The 18,149-nt window shown below is 38.3% G+C and overlaps 1 protein-coding gene across 1 annotated transcript; it reads left to right on the forward strand.

Annotated features, from left to right (window-relative positions):
• Positions 1–39: 39 nt before the first annotated feature.
• On the forward strand, positions 40–17,857 carry TYW3 (tRNA-yW synthesizing protein 3 homolog). The gene is made up of 6 exons (XM_004758181.3): positions 40–321; positions 3,044–3,124; positions 5,068–5,166; positions 5,601–5,672; positions 7,959–8,092; positions 16,810–17,857. The coding sequence occupies exons 1-6, from the start codon at positions 148–150 to the stop codon at positions 17,027–17,029; spliced, it is 780 nt and encodes a 259-aa protein (XP_004758238.1). The 5' UTR covers positions 40–147; the 3' UTR covers positions 17,030–17,857.
• The last annotated feature ends 292 nt before the right edge of the window (positions 17,858–18,149 follow it).

Genomic DNA, 18,149 nt, shown 5'->3' on the forward strand with positions numbered 1-18,149 from the left:
CCGCCCTCAGGGGAGGGCACGACGCGCTCCCGAACTCAGAACGGGGAAGAAGTTTGGGCCTTTCCGGCCACCACTCGCCTCAAAATGGCTTCCCCCAGGGAAAGGCGAGGGCTGATGTCAAAGTGAAGACTCTAAAGCCTTCCTCGCATGGATCGTTCCGCAGAGTTCAGGAGATGGAAGGCCCAGTGTCTGAGCAGAGCGGACCTCAGCCGGAAGGGCAGTGTGGACGAGGATGTGGTAGAACTTGTGCAGCTCCTGAATGGGCGAGAACAGTACTTCACCACCAGTTCCTGCGCGGGGCGCATCCTCCTCCTAGACGGGGTGAGGCCCTTTTGTTTCCCCGCCAGCCCTGCGGAGTGCAACCCCAGGAGCCCTGGGCCGCCCCCCACCCCGGCCCCCGTGCACCCCAGTCCAGCCTGTGCCAGTCCAGCCTGTGCTTGTCCTTTTGATAGGGGGTTTCGGCTTCTTTATGAAACTTCGAGGTTGAATTAGGCCAGTGCTTCTACAACGTTAACGGGTCTCTTAATCAGCGGGTGCTCTTTTATAGCACAGATTCTGATTCAGTAATTCTGGGACGGAGCTGATGACACTACGTATTTCTGCCAGGCCCCCCGTGATGGCGAAACTGCTGGCCTGAGAATGCTCTGGAGTTGCAAGGATTAGAGAATTTGATTCTGAATAGTGGGGGAATTTAAGGACTTCCCAGCAGGGCGAGGCTGGGAGGCTTTTCTCTTCGATCGCGCTACCGAATTAACTGCTAGATAGAACGTCTCCGGAGTTAAGGTGTTTACTGCCTCCTAGTGGCCCGCTCCGTTATTACAGCTCTGGTAATTTTTACATTATGCTAAATAAAATAGCGCAGTGTAGGTTAGTCTGAGATAGTGGTCAAGCCCTCAGGCTTTGGAGTGATACTGCTTAGATTCTAAGCTAATTATGGGACTTACTGGCTTTGCGATTTTAGGAAGGTTATCTAAACTCAACTCCTCCCTGTTCTATGAACTGAGGATAATAGAGTATCGGCTTCTTAGGGATTTTACGTAGTTGAAATGGGATAATTTGAAACATTTAGCATCATGCCTGGCTCATATTAAGTGAGCTATAAAAGTTAGCTGCATGTCGATATTAATATTCGGATTGAATTCAAAGCATGAAAGACAGCACACTCACAAACTCATTTTTTAGATCCCTCGTTGACTGGTAATTTGCTGGTCCCCCAGGTTAGTGGGGTAGAATATTTTTATATTGCCACCATTGCCTCCTGTGCTTTGGCACTCTAGTTGGGCTTACTCTCTCATCTACTGCCCTGTTTTACCTGGATTTCTGTAGCGTTTTCTGATAGGTCACTGATCTACCATTCTCTCTACCCTAAACCATGTTACACACTGTTAACAGATCCACCTTCCTAAAGACAATTCTGTACATGTCACTCATCCATGCTGAAATCTTTTATTACACGTTTTTCCAACACAAAATCCAAACCCCTATTCTAGTATACCTTCCAACCCTTCTGCTGCTCTGATATTTTCTGCTACTTCTCTTCATGTTTATCTCTTCACTAGAATTGAGTTGGTCTTTTTTTCTTCTTATATTTACCACCCTTGCCTTTGTTCATATTTATTTTTCCTGAAATGTTTCCCCCCATGTCTGTATATTTGAGATGTGGCTTCCATAACTCCCCTCTCCCATCTGAACACAAGCATACATACCCATTTGTAAGTAATGACCGCTTCTTCTGAACTGCCTTAGGACTTCTTCTGAACCTCTTTTCATTTTATGTATATTATTTATTTTCATTTAGCCTTATTTTTGGGAAGGATTTGCATCGACTTACAGAAAAGCAATATAAGAAGAAAAATTAAAAGTGGGAAAATCTGGATGAAGGGACTATAGGTAAGATGAAACTAGAGATAGTTTTAGTTCCTATATATGCCCCTAGATTCTGTAAATTTGCTAGAGGTGAGTCACACATTTGTTTCTAACATTTAGAGCAGCCAGCATAAGATCAGATAAATGTTATTGAGGTTATTCAATGAAAGCAAACCAGTTACTTAGGACAGGCTCAGCTCTTCCTCTTTACAAAGCCAGACAGCCAAGTCTTCTGTGAACTCACTGTAAAAACAATTACTTTGTAGAAGTACAGTGATTTAAACTAAGTATGGTTCCCTGCATCTTCTTTCCAGTCTCTCTGAGGGTAGAATATGTTTATAACCAAAGAATCTAATAAATATTTTTTCAGTTAATAAAAAACAAAACAAAACAAAAAACCCTAATGTTAAGGCATTGCTTCTTGAAGCTTTGACCTTGCAGTCCTAGCTCTGCCCTTTGATTCTATATATATAGTCTAATCCCAATGTTACAGATGTATGCCTTTAGAAACTAAACTTATTATAAGGGTGTGAACAGTCCACCTGTCACTAAAAAGTAACAGGTCCTGTGTGGGATTGGTACAGTGCTTTTTTAGAAAGGGAATTCGAAGTTGTTTTTTTGTTTGTTTTTTAAAATTTTGTGCAAGCCAAGGGGCACCTGGTGGCTCAGTAGGTTGAGTATCTGACTCTTTATTTCAACTTAGGCCATGATCTCAGAGTTGGGAAGCCTACTTAAGATTCTCTCTCCCTCTCTCCCTCTGCCCCTTCTACCCCACCTCCTACTCGTGCTCTCTGTCCTCTTTCTCTCAAAAAAAAAAAAAATTTTTTTTTTTTTTTTTTGTAAGCCAAATAAAACAACTAGAGTACAACTCAGGCTGCTAGCATATAACCCCTTAAAATAATCCCTTTTCTTCTGACAAAATCATGACCATATATCAGAAAATATTAAGTTTTATATCTTAATAAACAATTTATTTTCTTTCTATACCAAATAATTTGGTTTCATTTTTGTTTCGGGTTAACTTTACCCAAAACCTAGTGAATTATTCTCAGTAATACTTAAAATTACTGCTTGGGATTATTAATCTAAGAAAGCTTACAATTATGCTATGCATTGTACTTACTATTTGTGTAAATATTATATGACTAAATTAAATTATGTTTTTTTTTTATTTTAGGGTATAAATGGTTTTGAGGTTCAAAAGCAAAACTGTTGCTGGCTACTGGTTACACACAAACCTTGTGTAAAAGATGATGTGGTAAGTTTATATATATAAACTTAGAAGTAAATTTTTAATTCAGACTCACATTAAATACATATGAAAAGAATAGCACATTCAAGGTAGATTTATGTGCTTAATTATAATGACTGAAGATTAGAAAGCCTAGGAGAATTCATTACAGTGACTTTTTTGATTTGGGAGATAAAAGTATAAATATGTATATAAGCAATAAGCATTACTTATTGCTCAACAGAAGACATCCCCTTGGACATAGAGAGTTCATGGATATTGACACAGAGTAAATCAAAAATTACACTTCTACCATTTGATAACTCTGTAACCTGGAATAAATTATACAAGGAGAAGGTAGCTCAGAGAAAAGGATAGTACTATCTATATATTACCAGTAAACAGACATAAATCAGTTATACATTATTTATCTGGGTTGCTTCTTGTAAAGCTTCCTATCTATCCTGGGTTATTTAGCTTCAGAAATTAAAATGAGTTCATGTGAGTTTGTATTCGTTGGGCACTTTACATTAGCTATTCAGGTACTCAAGTGTTGTCTTAAGGTACTCATTCATTCTTCATCTCCTTATTTGGGTACTGGTTTTCTGCATATTGACCCGTATTCTCTTCTGCTGTAGACAGTCTTTGTGGTAGAAAAATAGCTGCCAGGAGCCCCAGCAGAAACGGACTTCTTGCTAATATCCAGGTATTATTTCCAGGCGAGTCTGAGTCTTCCTGCTTGGATTAGATGTTCTCCTCTTGAGATCAGTTATTTTTGCCAGAATGGAATGCTGTCCTTCATCAGACCTAGGCATTTGGCATTTCTGAGATTATGATAGCAGGAGTCATGAGTCATGATAGGGTCATGATTGACAGTCCCATCGGAATCAAGTGGTGTGAAGAAGGGAGGATACTGCCCGAGGACACTAGGTGGACAGAAATAATAACCACTTTGTATAAATTCTAGCTCAAGACCTATATGCATCTCAACTTCAATCTAATAACAAAGCATTTAAATAGGACTTTTTTTTTTAAGGTTTTGTTTATTTACTCGACAGACAGAGATCACAAATAGGCAGAGAGGCAGGCAGAAAGAGGAGGAAGCAGGCTCCCTGCTGAGCAGAGAGCCCAATGCAGGGCTCGATCCTAGGACTCTGGGATCATGACCTGAGCCGAGGGCAGAGGCATGACCCACTGAGGCATCCAGGCGCCCCAGAACTTTTTTTTTTTAAGATGTTTTATTTTTTTTTTAAGATGTTTTATTGATTTTTGTGAGAGAGAGAGAGAGAGAGAGAGCGCGCGCGCGCACGCGCATGCGCAAGGGCACAAAGGGCAGGGATGGGCAGAGGAAGAAGCAGACTCCTTGCTGAGCAAGGAGCCCGATGTGGGACTAGATCCCAACACCCCAGGATCATGAGCCAAAGGCAGAGGCTTTACTGACTGAGCCACTCAGACACCCTGAATAAAACTTTCATATCATAAAAAAAAAAACCCAAACTTTCATATCATATTCCTTTATTTTTTTTTAAAGTAGGCTCTGTGCATGTTGGGTACAACATGGGCTTAAACTTGTGACCTCAGAATCGAGAGTCACATGCTCTATGGACTGGTCCAACCATATTCCTTGATGAAAATTTATACCACATACCATATTCCATATATCATATACCGTATTCCTTAATGGAAATCTGTTTTGGAATTAAATAGAGTAATAGTTTACTTTCCAAGGTATGGCTGGAAAGAATGACACGAGGGGTTTATGGGAGAATTAGAAACCAGGTCTTTTAAAAGAAGAGGCAGGTGGTTGGAAAAAGAGGACCAAGAAAACAGAGTGAAAAGTTATTGCAGAAAAAGGATACTGGATGATTCAGAATGTTTCTGGAAAAAACTGAAGTTGCATATGGTGAAAGGTCACCATAGAGAAGGATCATGTATTGGTGTCTGATGCCTAACATTTCTCATTTATTTAGATGCCAGCTCTGAGGAAAGCAACTGGTGATGCCATTTTGAAATTTGAACCACTCATTCTCCATGTGCAGTGTCGAGAGTTGCAGGATGCACAGATTTTGGTAACATTTTTAGATTATACTTAAATTTATAGGTATGGGAGTAGATTTAATTCTTTTTTTTTTTTTTTTAAGATTTTATTCATTTACTTGACAGAGAGAGACACAAGAGAGGGAACACAAGCAGGGAAAGTGGGAGAGGGAGAAACAGGCTTCCCTCAGAGCAGGGAGTCTGATATGGGGCTCGACCCCAGGACTAGGGGACCATGACCCGAGCCAAAGTCAGATGCTTAATGACTGAGCCACCCAGGTACCCCAAGGGTAGATTTAATTCTAAGTTTTAAATTTATAAAAAAATATATGATGTCAGTTTAATTAACTAGTTTTAAAATTTAATTATAGGTTTGAGCTTATATATATTTCTGCAATTTGTAGAGCTAACCAGTTTATCTAATTAGCCAGATTATCAGAATTTAACAGTTTATTTTTTTTAACAGCATTCAGTGGCAATAGATTCTGGTTTCAGGAACTCTGGCATAACCGTGGGGAAGAGAGGCAAGACTATGTTGGTAAGAAAACTTTTGGCAAAAAGCAGTTCTTTGGGCCTGAAGCGATTCAGATTATTGAAAAATCTCTTTGGACTCCCGGGCTTTAGTCTCTCCCTACCCAAATCTTGCCATTCCCTTGCTGAGAAATTTTCAGTACTTTACTCTTTCCTATAGAGCAAAGTCAAGTTCTTAGATTTGCATTTGAGCTCTTATCTTATAGTGTCGTCCTCTACTTCCTTTCAGGCTGATTCTCTGTGCCCTCCTCATCCTAAATAGTCCAAGCTCCATGTAATCAGTACCATGACGTAGTGGAGAGAATCATAGGCAAGTGTCTAAAGTCCTCCGCTGGCTTACCATAGCTGTATTGCATGAACTCGGGCAAGCCCCTTAATTCCTCAGGGTCTCAATTTTCTTGGTCAAGATCAATCCACAGGAGGTCAGATCCCACTACTCTCACTTGATAAAATCCTGACCCAGGTTGCTTTTGTGCTATAATGGCAAAAGTGAGTAGTTATAACAGATACTGTATGGTCACAAAGTCAGAAATATTTACTATCTGCCAACCGTGGACTAGATGATCTTTAAAGCCCTTGCTAAGCCTCCACCCTCTCTGAGTCCTTTCATGGCCAAATCAGCTCCTAGTGATTTTGCCCTGTTCTGACTCCGATAGTATTTATTATTTGTAATGGTATGGATTCTTGGCTTTTGAACTATTTCAGGTTTTCTTCCATTCTAGCTTCCTAGACTTTCCTGTTCTCTATTTTTAACAAATTTGCCATTTCCCAATAGAGATGGCTTACAAAAGAAGACACCTAGGGAAAAAAAAAATAAGAAACATGCCTAACTAGAAAGTCAAAGCCCACAGTACTGGTTTGTATCCCTGTCTCCTTCCTGTACACTCCATCTGGCTGCCCAAGCAAGAACAGAACCGTTCATTCACTTTCCATTCCTTTGTCTTCTGTGTTTAGTTACTTACAAGTCCTGTCACATCTGCCTCTAATTTCTTATGCCCAACTCCACCCTTCCAAGCCCTCTGTCACTGCCCCTACTTAAGCCATCATGATCCTCCCCCAGTCTTTACAGTGGTCTCCTGACTCGTTCTCCTGCTGTCCATCTTCTCCTTTCGTCCCCCCAGCCAATACTGTCAGAATCCCCCTTTTAAAAAAGTCAGGGTCTCCATATATTTCCCCTTGTATTCGAGGCCCTACCCAAACTATTTTCCACTTACCTTATTTATGCTCATCCTCTGCTAGCATACTTCTGCTCCAGCCAGACAGAAAACTCTCAGCTCTTTCCCAAATGTATCGTACTCTTTCATGTCTCCGTGACTATAGATGAGCTGTTTCTCTGGCTGGAATGTCCCCTGTCCCCATTTTTATACCTGGTAAAATGGCACTTATCCTTAAAACCCCAACTCAAATGCTACCTTTCTCATAAAGCGGAGGCCTCAGTCTCAATTAGTTGTTCTCTTCTATGTTTCCTTAGCACTGCATGTGTGTGTCTGTATACACTTATGGACACGTTCGTACATATGTGTGTGTGTCTCTCCTGGCATAACACCTATGTTGTCTTGTCACTCTTTGTTCACTATTTATTTCCTGTTTTAAAGTGTGAGCTCTTAAAGGCAGAGGTTATATTTATTCTGTTTCTTCACCCCTTTCATGAGGCCAAAACACTGTAGATGCTCAGTAAAAGTTCAACGAAAGAGTTTTTATTTCTTGTACTAGTACTAGTTTTTGTTGCTGTTCTTAAACCATTTCCACCATTTGGATTTACTCAGAACACATTGGCTGTTTCATCAAGAGGTTACTAAGATTGGCAACCCTAAAGCATGGAGAAGGCAGCCCCTTTGGGAGATAGTTACCAGGCATGGTTTATTTTCCTCTCTCATAACCACATTCTGCTCAAGCAGCACTAAGAGGCTATTTCACATTCAGTCCATTTTGACTTTTCCTTGAAGCTTCTGTTGAGATTCCATTTTTTTTTCTTTTCTTTAAATAGTTTATTAAAGCTTCCTAAGCATTAGTGAGAGTGAAATTGTCAGAGTGATTGGATTTTTGGCTATTTTCTGCTTTCCTAAAAGACAATGTATAGAATGACTTTCTTAAGAAATAACTTTATGTGATGGGAAAATCTGTTTAATCTCCTTTGATTGAGTTATGTTTAGCTAAAGTATATTAAAGTTAAACTTAAAGACTGTAATGGAACCAAACATGTTTAAACACAGCCCTAAATGGGACTTTTCTTAAGTTATCTTCAGTGTCTATAGTGCATAAGTCATCATATCTAAATTGTCTGTTCCTGCAGGCTATCCGGAGCACACATGGCTTAGAAGTTCCATTAAGCCATAAGGGAAAACTGATGGTGACTGAGGAATATATCGACTTCCTGTTACAGATAGCAAATCAAAAAATGGAGGAAAACAAGAAGAGAATTGAAAGGTATATTAATTGGATGTTTCTATGGTACTCATATATCTAAGTCATCCTTGAAAATACTGATAGACACATTTAACTTTTCTATTTGTAATCTTAGCACAGATCATAAAAAAGCGATCAAAGTAACAGATGAGAGTAGCCCAGACAGTAAAGGTTACTAAATGGAGTGTAAAGGGGAAGCTCCATCAGGGTAGTGGGACGTGACTGGTAGGAACAGGCATAAAGGGAGAGAAGCATCACCCCTCAGGTGAGAGCGCCCAACAGCAATGGGGACCATGACTGATGAAGTTGAAGGCAGCCAGGGAAGAGGTACACACTGCCCCCTGAATGTGATCTGCTGGCAATTATCTAGAATCTCCTTTTGAGGAAACCAACCTGGTTAATTTTAGCTTAATAAATCTTTTACGTATGTGGCTGGTTCTTATGGATTAGATCTAGAACTGCCATAATTGTCCCAGGTGGAAGGATCATGACTATCAATTCACATCCTTATACCTTTTCTTCTTAAATTTTACCTCCTGGTAAATAAAACTCTTACATTACTTTCTTGTCAACTTTTTCATAAAAATAGTGTTTTGACACGAAGAGGTGACTGTGATGCTATCTTTCTTATATGAAGGGAATGCCGGTGATCTGGCATCAGCAAGATGTACGCTTCTGAGTTTGTCAAGGAGTGATGGCCAACTTAGCGTTTGTAATGTCCTTCCCTCCATCCCCACTTCCTTGGCTACCTCACAACCAGTCAGTCACCCCGTAAATTATTCTTAGATCATCTCTACTGTCACTTTCTTTATTTAAGGCCGCTGCAATAGCCTTGTTAGCTGGTCTCATAGTAGAATGTTTCTGGTGTGTCTCTCTGCCAAGTCATTCTTGGTATCACCATCAGAATCCTGTCTGTAAAGTGCAAAGGAATCCTATTATTTTACTTGCCTGCTTAAAATTCTTTTAATACCTACAATTTTTTTTTTTTTTTGAAGTAGCTAAGACTACACGTGCCAATGGTAGCAGTGTTGAATTTGGCTCCAGAGGCAGAACTGAATTTGAATCCGGGTTCCACCACAACTTACTCAACATCCTTGACTTCATTTGTCTTCCATCTAACTTAGGAGAAATTCCCATCTTAAAGAACAGTTTTAGTATAAATAGCATCTATATAATGACTGGCCCTATCCCTGTCATGTCATGGGTTCTCAGGATAGGGTCACTCTTTTCCTTCTTCAGTGACACCTAGAGAAAACAAACCGATGATCACATCATTACAAACCCTCCAGGCTTTCTTAACCAGGACTCCTCATTTGAACCACAGAAGTCACAAACTTATTCAAGCGACTGTTTCTCAGTTCTTGTAACAAGGGTGTACATCTTCTATTGTAGATACATTGGAGAGAAGTTAACTCATTATAGACAATGGATGTCTTGGGGCATTGGAGCTTAATTTTCTAGTAGAACCCTGGTTGAAAAAACCTGAGGGGTTACCTGGCTACCAGGTGCTTTGAGCAAACATTCTAAATGAAGTGATCGTTTCAAGTAAGTACTAAGGAGCACCCAGCCACTTCCCCAGACTACTGAATTTGAACTACATCTGGGTATTTATTGGTACCATTCCATAAGTTTACTATGTTCTTAGATTGTATTCCGGTGAGGCTCTTTGCTAAAATGTAGGAAGTAACAAATCAGTTTCTCTGTTTCCTTACTTGAATTTCAACAAGATTATAAATATAGCCCAAGAGCAAGTAACTACACTCCCTGGTGAAGTTAATTGAGCCACGTTCACCAGCTGTAAAATCAAATTACACTTTAAATCCATCGACTCAAAAATATGTTTTGAGATTATAGTATGCATGCTGCTATCAAGAGAGCCATGCTCATCATATAAAATCAATGAAAAATTAAAAGAAGGGCAGAAAATGTCTTAAGATACTGATTAGAAGATTACACGTGAATTCAGAAAGGGGGAACAAATTAGAGAGCTTCTCTGGGAACAGCTGTACATTCAACCAAATGCGGAGAAAAAGTTACCCTTCCAATGTGGAAAAGTGAAAAAAAAAAAAATACTGGAGGTGATAAGTTCTGCAATCAGACTTTGAGTATGAAATTGGTTTGTCATAGGACCAAAGTTTCACAATTCAAGTAACTATAGTAGAATTTTTAAATGTCAAGTCCTAATCAGTAATATGTCAGCAATAAGAAATAGTCTAGAAATGTAAAAATCAAAGTTAAGAGGTAAACGTTTTTAATTTAAGAAAAAAGGTCTTATTTGTGTGAAACAATTCCCAAACCCACTTCTTAATGGGAGGAATAAGAGAATTTTATATATAATGATTTCTAACTAAAAAATAGGAAGTTTGGAGATTTCTTTACAACTATAAGAGAAAGGTTCTGTTTGGATCTGTTAATAAGAGATCACGACTGACTTGGGTCCAATGAAACCACTATTTGACTATGTATGAGTAGAAGGAAATTAGCCATGTTCTTCTCTTCATGAGCTATATAGTAAGAAAATGGTAAATAAAGAGTAAAATGGCTGACTACACTGGCATATAGTACTGTTGATAAAACAAATTGGAAAAAAGGTCAGTTGTGCTTTTTTTTAAACTTTTCTATTTTATGGTAAAATATATATGCCATAAAACTTACCAGTTTTAACCGCACATTTCAGTGGCATCATGTACATTCACACTGTTAAGCAGCCACCACTGTCCACCTCCAGAACCTTTTCATCATCCTAAACTCAAACTCAGAACCTGTTAAACAACAAGTCCCCCTTCCCCAGACTCCCAGTTCCTGGTAACCATTCTATTTTCTATTACTTTGAATTTGACTATTCTAGGTCCCTCACGTAAGTGGAATAGTATACTTGTCCTTTTGTGTCTCGCTTATGTCACCTAAGTATACGCTCTTCAGAGTGTATCCATGTTGTAGCATGTATCACAATTTCATTCCTTTTTAAGGCTAAATAATATTCCACTGTATTTGTCGGTCACATTTTATTTATCCATTCACTCATCAGTGAACAATTGGGATTTTTCCGTCTTTAAGCTTTTGTAAATAACACTGTGAGGAACACATGTGTACAAATGTCTGAGCCCTGCTTTTAGTTCTTTTGGGTGTTTGCCCAGCAGTAGAATAGCTGCATCACCTGGTAGTATAAAGGACTGCTGTGCCGTTTTCCACAGGAATTGCACTATTTTATATTCCCACCAGCCATACACAAGGGTTCCCTTTTCTCAAGGTCCTTGCCAATACTTGTTGTCTTTTGTGGGCTTTTTTGATAGATGCCATCCTGACAGGTGTGAGGTGATGTATTTGTGGTTTTGATTTGCATGTCCCTAATAGTCAATGACATGGAGCATTTTTTCATACAGCTATTGGCAGGTCTATGAAATTCTGTTCTGTCGCTCTCTGCTTTCCTTCCTGCTTGTGCTGCCTGTCGTTCCTAGCCTTTCCTTCAGCTGCTTCCCCATATAATTGATAGGTCCTCCAAATCTCTCCCAAGTCCTGAGCCTGTATAGCCAATAACCGTTGAAACATATCTAACTAGAATACTCCCATCAGCCTTCCCTCATTAGCTTTCTTGTCCTAGTCTCAACCCCATAGCCATTTCCTTGGTTCAGATTTTTTTATTATTTACCAATATCGTTACAGTTTATTTCTCAGTACAAAATAGACATCTGAACCATATTGAATTACATTAATTAATTGCATGTGTGTCCTTTTCTTCCACTACAGTGCGGTCACATTGAAAATAGGACTGAGTTCTCCCTGCCACCAACCATACTCATACAGCCTTTAAATATTTCTTATCCCAAAACCTAAGGTAGTGTCCAGCTCATAGTGGAAAACCAGCACATGTTTATTGAGTTAATAATAAGCAATAAAGAACTTAAAAGTTAATCCATTAAATTGAGTTCCCCAAAGATAATGACAGTTTCTTATTTACCATTCTCTGAGGGCCTGGCATGAGAATAGTATTTAATAAGTGTTTGCTTAATTTGTTAACTTTTTCCATCCATAGTGCTACTTATGAGGCTTCAGAGCCTTAAATGATTATTCTGGAAGACGTGTAAGATGGTCTGGAGATAAGAGTGAGCGGTGTAGGCTCTTGGCACACAGTTCAGGTGAGAAGTAATAGGAGCTTGAACAGCAAGATGAATGGGAGTGATAGTGCAGAATGTAAACCAAACATGGTGACAGACTAGAAATGGGAGTAGAAAGGAGGCGGCGGCAAGGGTAACAGATGTCTTAGACTCCTTGTTGTTGCTGTCTTATTTTTAAAAACAGAACTAAAACAGGTAAATAATAAGTCACACATTTCCCTATTACTTAAGATCAAAGAAGCAAATAATATAAAGTGAAAACACATAACTTTATTTTTGTATAGTTTCTCCCTTGGATATTCTGTTCCTCATTTTTTTCCTCTCCTGTACCTAGCCAGCTTCTGTCCATCCTTATAATTCAGCCCGGGCATTGGGTTATTTCTCAAGGAGCATTTCATGATCTCACTTGAAGCGAGGTACCCCCGCTGTACTCCCCCTTCCTCTTGTCTGCTTCATGGCATGCTGAATGTGTCTGTACAGTTCTGCAGCTCGCATTAAACCCTGAGCTGCTTGAGGGCACAGCTGGGTCCTTTCCCTCCTTCTCTAGCACCTGACACAGGCTCCGTCACATACCTGTTTTTTAATAAAAATGCTCGGGTTTAATCGAGTTAAAATCTAAATACATATCTGTGAAAATAGCTTTTTTTGTTATGTGTGAATAATGGAACCCTTAAAGGGTATGAAATTGTGGCTAGATTTCATTAATTTTATATTCCTATTTCAGAAGTCAGAGAAATATCAGCTCTTTATTGCAAGTGGTTCTCTAACTGACCTGAAAAAAAGAATTCATTTTCCTAGAGCTGCTCTGAAAAGTTCTGTCATGGAGAGCGCTAAGTACAGGTTGCCCTGTGGCATGATAATCTGACTGCAGAAGTAGAGAAACTGAAGACAATTTGATTTTCTTTGGGGGTGGGGAAGATAGTTGCCTGTGCATACATTTCGTTTTATCTTCTGAGTTCTTTTTATTGTCTATGAGAGTGGAGAAAATTGCACTTTGAGAATTGGGCTTCAGAGTGCTCTGTAAAGGGGCATCGTATGAGGAGAGAGCATGTAATTGCAAAACAAATTTCTGACTTACTGAGAAAGTTTCCCAAAGAACTTTTTAAAAATTCCCTTTAAAAAACAAAAGGAAAACGTATTTGGAGTATTTGTTCTTGGCTTTCAGACAACAGAATCATTTTCCATTTTACAGTTGTTTTTGGTACCGCAAGGATGTAGCTTTAAATTCTTAGGTTCTTTAATGGAAGGTTAAAGTAAGGCACCTATTCCTCTTTAATTACTTTTTTATGTGATTGACAGGATATTTTACACAAGCTATTAATTCTCTATGATCATAAAAGAGCAATTTAATCTTATCTTTAATTTTCTAGGGATAAAGTATAATCCAGAAAAAAGACTCGGTGACCTGAGTCTAAAGTTCAGGGTTGGGTAGAGAATGGTAGAAAATGGAGTTGCATATCGTGGATAGCCTCTTATGATCAGATAGGGGTGATTCACCTATCATGTGAATCATTCTTATCAATGGAACAATGATCTGAAATGATTCACATCATTTGGTGGCATGATGAAGTTTTGGACTTACGTTTTATTTACTTTTTATTTTTTTTTAAGATTTTGTTTATTTATTGGACAGAGAGAGAGAGATCACAAGTAGGCAGAGCAGTAGGCAGAGGGAGAGGGAGAAGCAGGCTCCCTGCTGAGTGAGGAGCCCATGTGGGGCTCGATCCTGGGACCTTGAGGATCATGAACTGAGCTGAAGGCAGACACTTAACCAGCTGAGCCACCCAGGTGCCCCTGGACTTACGTTTTAGATAAAATGAGTCATTCTACTGGGTCATTGTGTTAAACTATTCTAAATAGGCAGTATGGAAGATGAAAAGAAAATCAGTCATTAAAGTCACCCGGGATGCTGGTAAGACCGGGAGGGAAAGATTATCCTGGGTGTAGAAATTTTCATGAATGTAAGATACTGAACAAAATATCGGTAGATGACATGAGGGGCAGATGAAGGAGTTTAGTCTGGTGAAGTGTTGGTGAGCCAGCTGCATTCTCCCCTCGTCCCAACTCTGTTAGGCGAGATGCAGAAAAAATAAGTATACCCACTCGAGAAGAATGCAAAGCAGATGGTGTCTTTATCGGGGAACCAGGTTTCAGTTGGGTAAGGATAAAGGGGTACATTAAACTAAAAGGTTGTTACCATGGAACAGGGTCTAAAAAATTATACAATAGTAGTATTTTCCAAAGTCTTTTGCTGTACCTCTTGCTATACTGTTTTTCCTGTACTATACCTCCTCTTTGAGATTGAGTTATTCACCAAAGAAATATCTATTGGGTGTCTACTATTTGCCAGATATGGTGCTGGATATCAGGTATACATAACTGGTGAGTATGTAAGTTCTTGAAATATGGATAGGATATGGTGTAATCATATTAGGTACATATTAAAATTGGCTGGACTATTTGGAAACAGGTGACTATCTTGTTTTTTTAGGGCAATTTTAGAGCCTTTACAACTAGAACTTATAACCTGTTCATTCAATTAAATAAGAAAATTGATCCAGGGGCGCCTGGGTGGCTCAGTGGGTTAAGCCGCTGCCTTCGGCTCGGGTCATGATCTCAGGGTCTTGGGATCGAGTCCCACATCGGGCTCTCTGCTCAGCAGGGAGCCTGCTTCCTCCTCTCTCTGCCTGCCTCTCTGCCTACTTGTGATCACTGTCTGTCAAATAAATAAATAAAATCTTAAAAAAAGAAAAAAGAAAAAAGAAAATTGATCCAAATAGCAATCTATTCCATAGTTGTAAAAAATTCCCTGTTATACTTTACATTATAATAGAACTTAAAAGCATGAGATCCCCACAGTAAACAAGGGGGTTCTCAGCTTCCAGATTACTCTGCTTGGGGACCTAGGGTAACACATCCATATTCACCTTTTTGTTCAGTGGTGGTTTATTCACTTATTTTTACCGAATGTCTTAGCATTGTACTATATGCTAAGAATGAAACAGAAAACATGATAGATGGGGTCCTTGGTCTCATAGAGTTTATATTCTATAAAAAAGTTCATATCAAGAACTTACTTTGTGCCAGGCACTGTGCTAAGTACTTACATAGGTCACTTGTAACTTTCTGACAACCCAGCTCGGTACAGGATAATGTCTGCTTTTCTAAATGAGGAGATCGAGACTCAGTAAGGGAATTAGCCTCCCTTTAACTTTCCTAGTGGCAAGCATGTGAATCACGTGCAATACACCATGCCGCCTCTCTGCCCTCCCACATGGCAGAAAACCTCTGTGTCAGGTGGAGGATTGGATTAGGTGTTAACATGGGAGGAGAAAAGATGTGAAGACCAATTTGGGGGGAACTAACAGTTTACTGTAGCACACAATTAAAACCAAGGTAGAAATATGAGGAAAGGAAAAGAATAATTCACATTAAAAAAAATCAAAATAACTAATAAACATGAAAAACAATTTCACTCGCAAACAAAAATGATAATTATTATTTTATAAGATATCATTGTCTCTTATCAATGTTTTTTTTATGGTAATATTCAACATATGAATGAAGTGATCTTTCAAGTACTGCTGTTAGAAGCATATGTTTTTGAACATCTTTTCTGGAAAACAGGTGGTATTTATCAAGAGCTTTATAATATTCTCCCTTTAACCAGGCAGTTATATTTCTAGCGGTCTGTCCTAAATAAGTAGCTAGAAACTTATATCATACTATTTTTACTTTTTTTTTTAAAGATTTTATTTATTTATTTGATAGAGACACAGCAAGAGAGGGAATGCAAGCAGGGGGAGTGGGAGAGGGAGAAGCAGGCTTCCCGCTGAGCAGGGAGCCCGATACGGGGCTCGATCCCAGGACCCTAGGATCATGACCTGAGCCGAAGGCAGAAGCTTAATGACTGAGCACCCAGGCGCCCCATCATACTATTTTTAAAAATGTTTGTCACACTGTTGTTTGTATTAGGGCAAGTTTGAAAACAAATTAAGGCCAACCTAGATGACATAATGTTATACTACTATTAAAAAGTGTTATTTTGTTGTTTACTTAGTGATACAGAAAATGTTTTTAATAAATATTAAATTTGATAAAACAATGTAAAACTATAATAATTCTGTAAAAAGCAGTAGGTATATGGGTACATATATAAATACATTAATTCAGAATACATTAATAAACTGGAAAGAATAAAAATACTGAGAGGTTATTTCTAGGTAATTCTGTAGAGGTAGTGTATTTTTAACCTCATATATTTGCCAAATTCTCTAAAGTGAGATTTTATTACATTTATCATTTTTTATAAAGAAAAATAATTACTCTTGTGTTCTTACCTTTTTTGTTTGGCTTGTTCATGTGGAATAGAAGTTGGGGTAGAAAACAGGTTGTTAAGAGGTGTTTCCAACCCAATTTTCAGGTGTGTTCTTGAAGAACTGAAAACACACTTCCTAATTAAATGATCATGTAAAAGTAAGAAGCATATTATTTCTCTGATTCATTTATATTTTAATGTTGACATGGGACATTATCAAATATATAGAATTTAAAAATTATAGATGTATTTTAGTTATTCTGTTTGAGAACACAAATATAACAGCAATGCTTATTTCTTTACAGGTTTTATAATTGCCTACAACATGCTTTGGAAAAAGAAACTGTTACTAACTCATATCCCAAAAAGAAAATCAAAGACAAAAATAATTCATCATATACTCGGAAGAAGAAAAGAAACCCAGAAGCAGCACATGACAAATGTATTACTGAAGAAAATGATGAAGATTGTGAAAATGATGATGACCCAGGAATCAGTATTACTATCTTCCCTGAAGATTACTAAGATTTGGTCTTGGTAGAATAATATTTCTAATAGATATTACAAAGCTGCTCTTTACAAGAGTATTTTAGTTTCTTGAGTGTATGAGCCATTCAGAGAAGCAAGACTTATTCTTTCTCTATATTTTAGAGAAATCCTTAGTTTTTTAAAATAGCTGTGTATAATATTTGCTCATTAAATACCATCCGTTTTAGTCACATAGAGATTCATTGCAAAAATGAAATTGACTTTTTAATGCCTCTCTTTTTTAAGTTTCAGTTTCTACTTCTGCAAAACAGAATTACAATACTCTTTCAAGAGAACCTTAACATTGGAAATATTTGAGTAAAAGTCATCACAATATTTGACTTCCTTTTTCACTTTGAAATCTCCAGCCTTTAAAGGGGGATGAGCTTTTTTCTTGTCACTGTGGAGTCCAGTGACAAATCCTTCCCTTTATTTTGACTTTGTGGAGAAAACAACTGCTGTTGGACAGGACAAAATACCTGAACCCTCTTCACATTATTTCTCACAGACCAGAGCTTGCCATGGGCATGGTCTCTGCCACACAGGTGGGCCTGGTCTCTCACTAAACTTGGTCAGAAGTGATAACTTAAGACCTATGAATCTTTACAGAATCCTTGTATACTGGTTTGGAAAGTTTCAAGGAATTAAAAGACTTGGGTCTATGTTATGACTGCTGCATGGAAGTTGGAGGGTCCTTGAACAAATCATTGAATTTCCAAGGCTTTCAGTTCCTCTTCTGTATAATAGTTCTGACACCTGCTGTATTTACATGACAGGAGTGCTGACAGCATCACGTTAAATAAAAATGAGAAAGTTATTAATAGACTTTTGCATATGTGTTACTATTTATTTCTCATTTATTTTCATTAGAAAATGATGCTTTCATACTGTATTTTCAGAAAGTATCAAATCATAAAAGTTATACTTAAAGAGAAATTATTAGTCCTAGAACTAGTACATGCTAGGATAAAATTATCAGAATGTCAAGAAAAAAATTATACAATATAGTCAACACTGAGTTGTGATTTTGGCATTTCCTAATATTTTATAGTTTGTCTAAGTCTTTATGTAAATTCTACTCAGATTTGCACCCCAGATGCTTGCCTTCTAACGTATC

The sequence above is a fragment of the Mustela putorius genome, unplaced genomic scaffold (genome assembly GCF_011764305.1).
Source record: "Mustela putorius furo isolate JIRA1106 unplaced genomic scaffold, ASM1176430v1.1 tig00003853_pilon_pilon_pilon, whole genome shotgun sequence".
NCBI classification, from domain to species: Eukaryota; Metazoa; Chordata; class Mammalia; order Carnivora; family Mustelidae; genus Mustela; species Mustela putorius.

Excerpts from the sequence above, each read along its gene's own strand:
- TYW3 (XM_004758181.3), top strand. The coding sequence starts at position 148 with ATGGATCGTTCCGCAGAGTTCAGGAGATGGAAGGCCCAGTGTCTGAGC. Across the intron at positions 3,125-5,067 it reads CTTGTGTAAAAGATGATGTG|ATGCCAGCTCTGAGGAAAGC; the intron begins GTAAGTTTATAT and ends TCATTTATTTAG. Across the intron at positions 5,673-7,958 it reads AGAGAGGCAAGACTATGTTG|GCTATCCGGAGCACACATGG; the intron begins GTAAGAAAACTT and ends CTGTTCCTGCAG.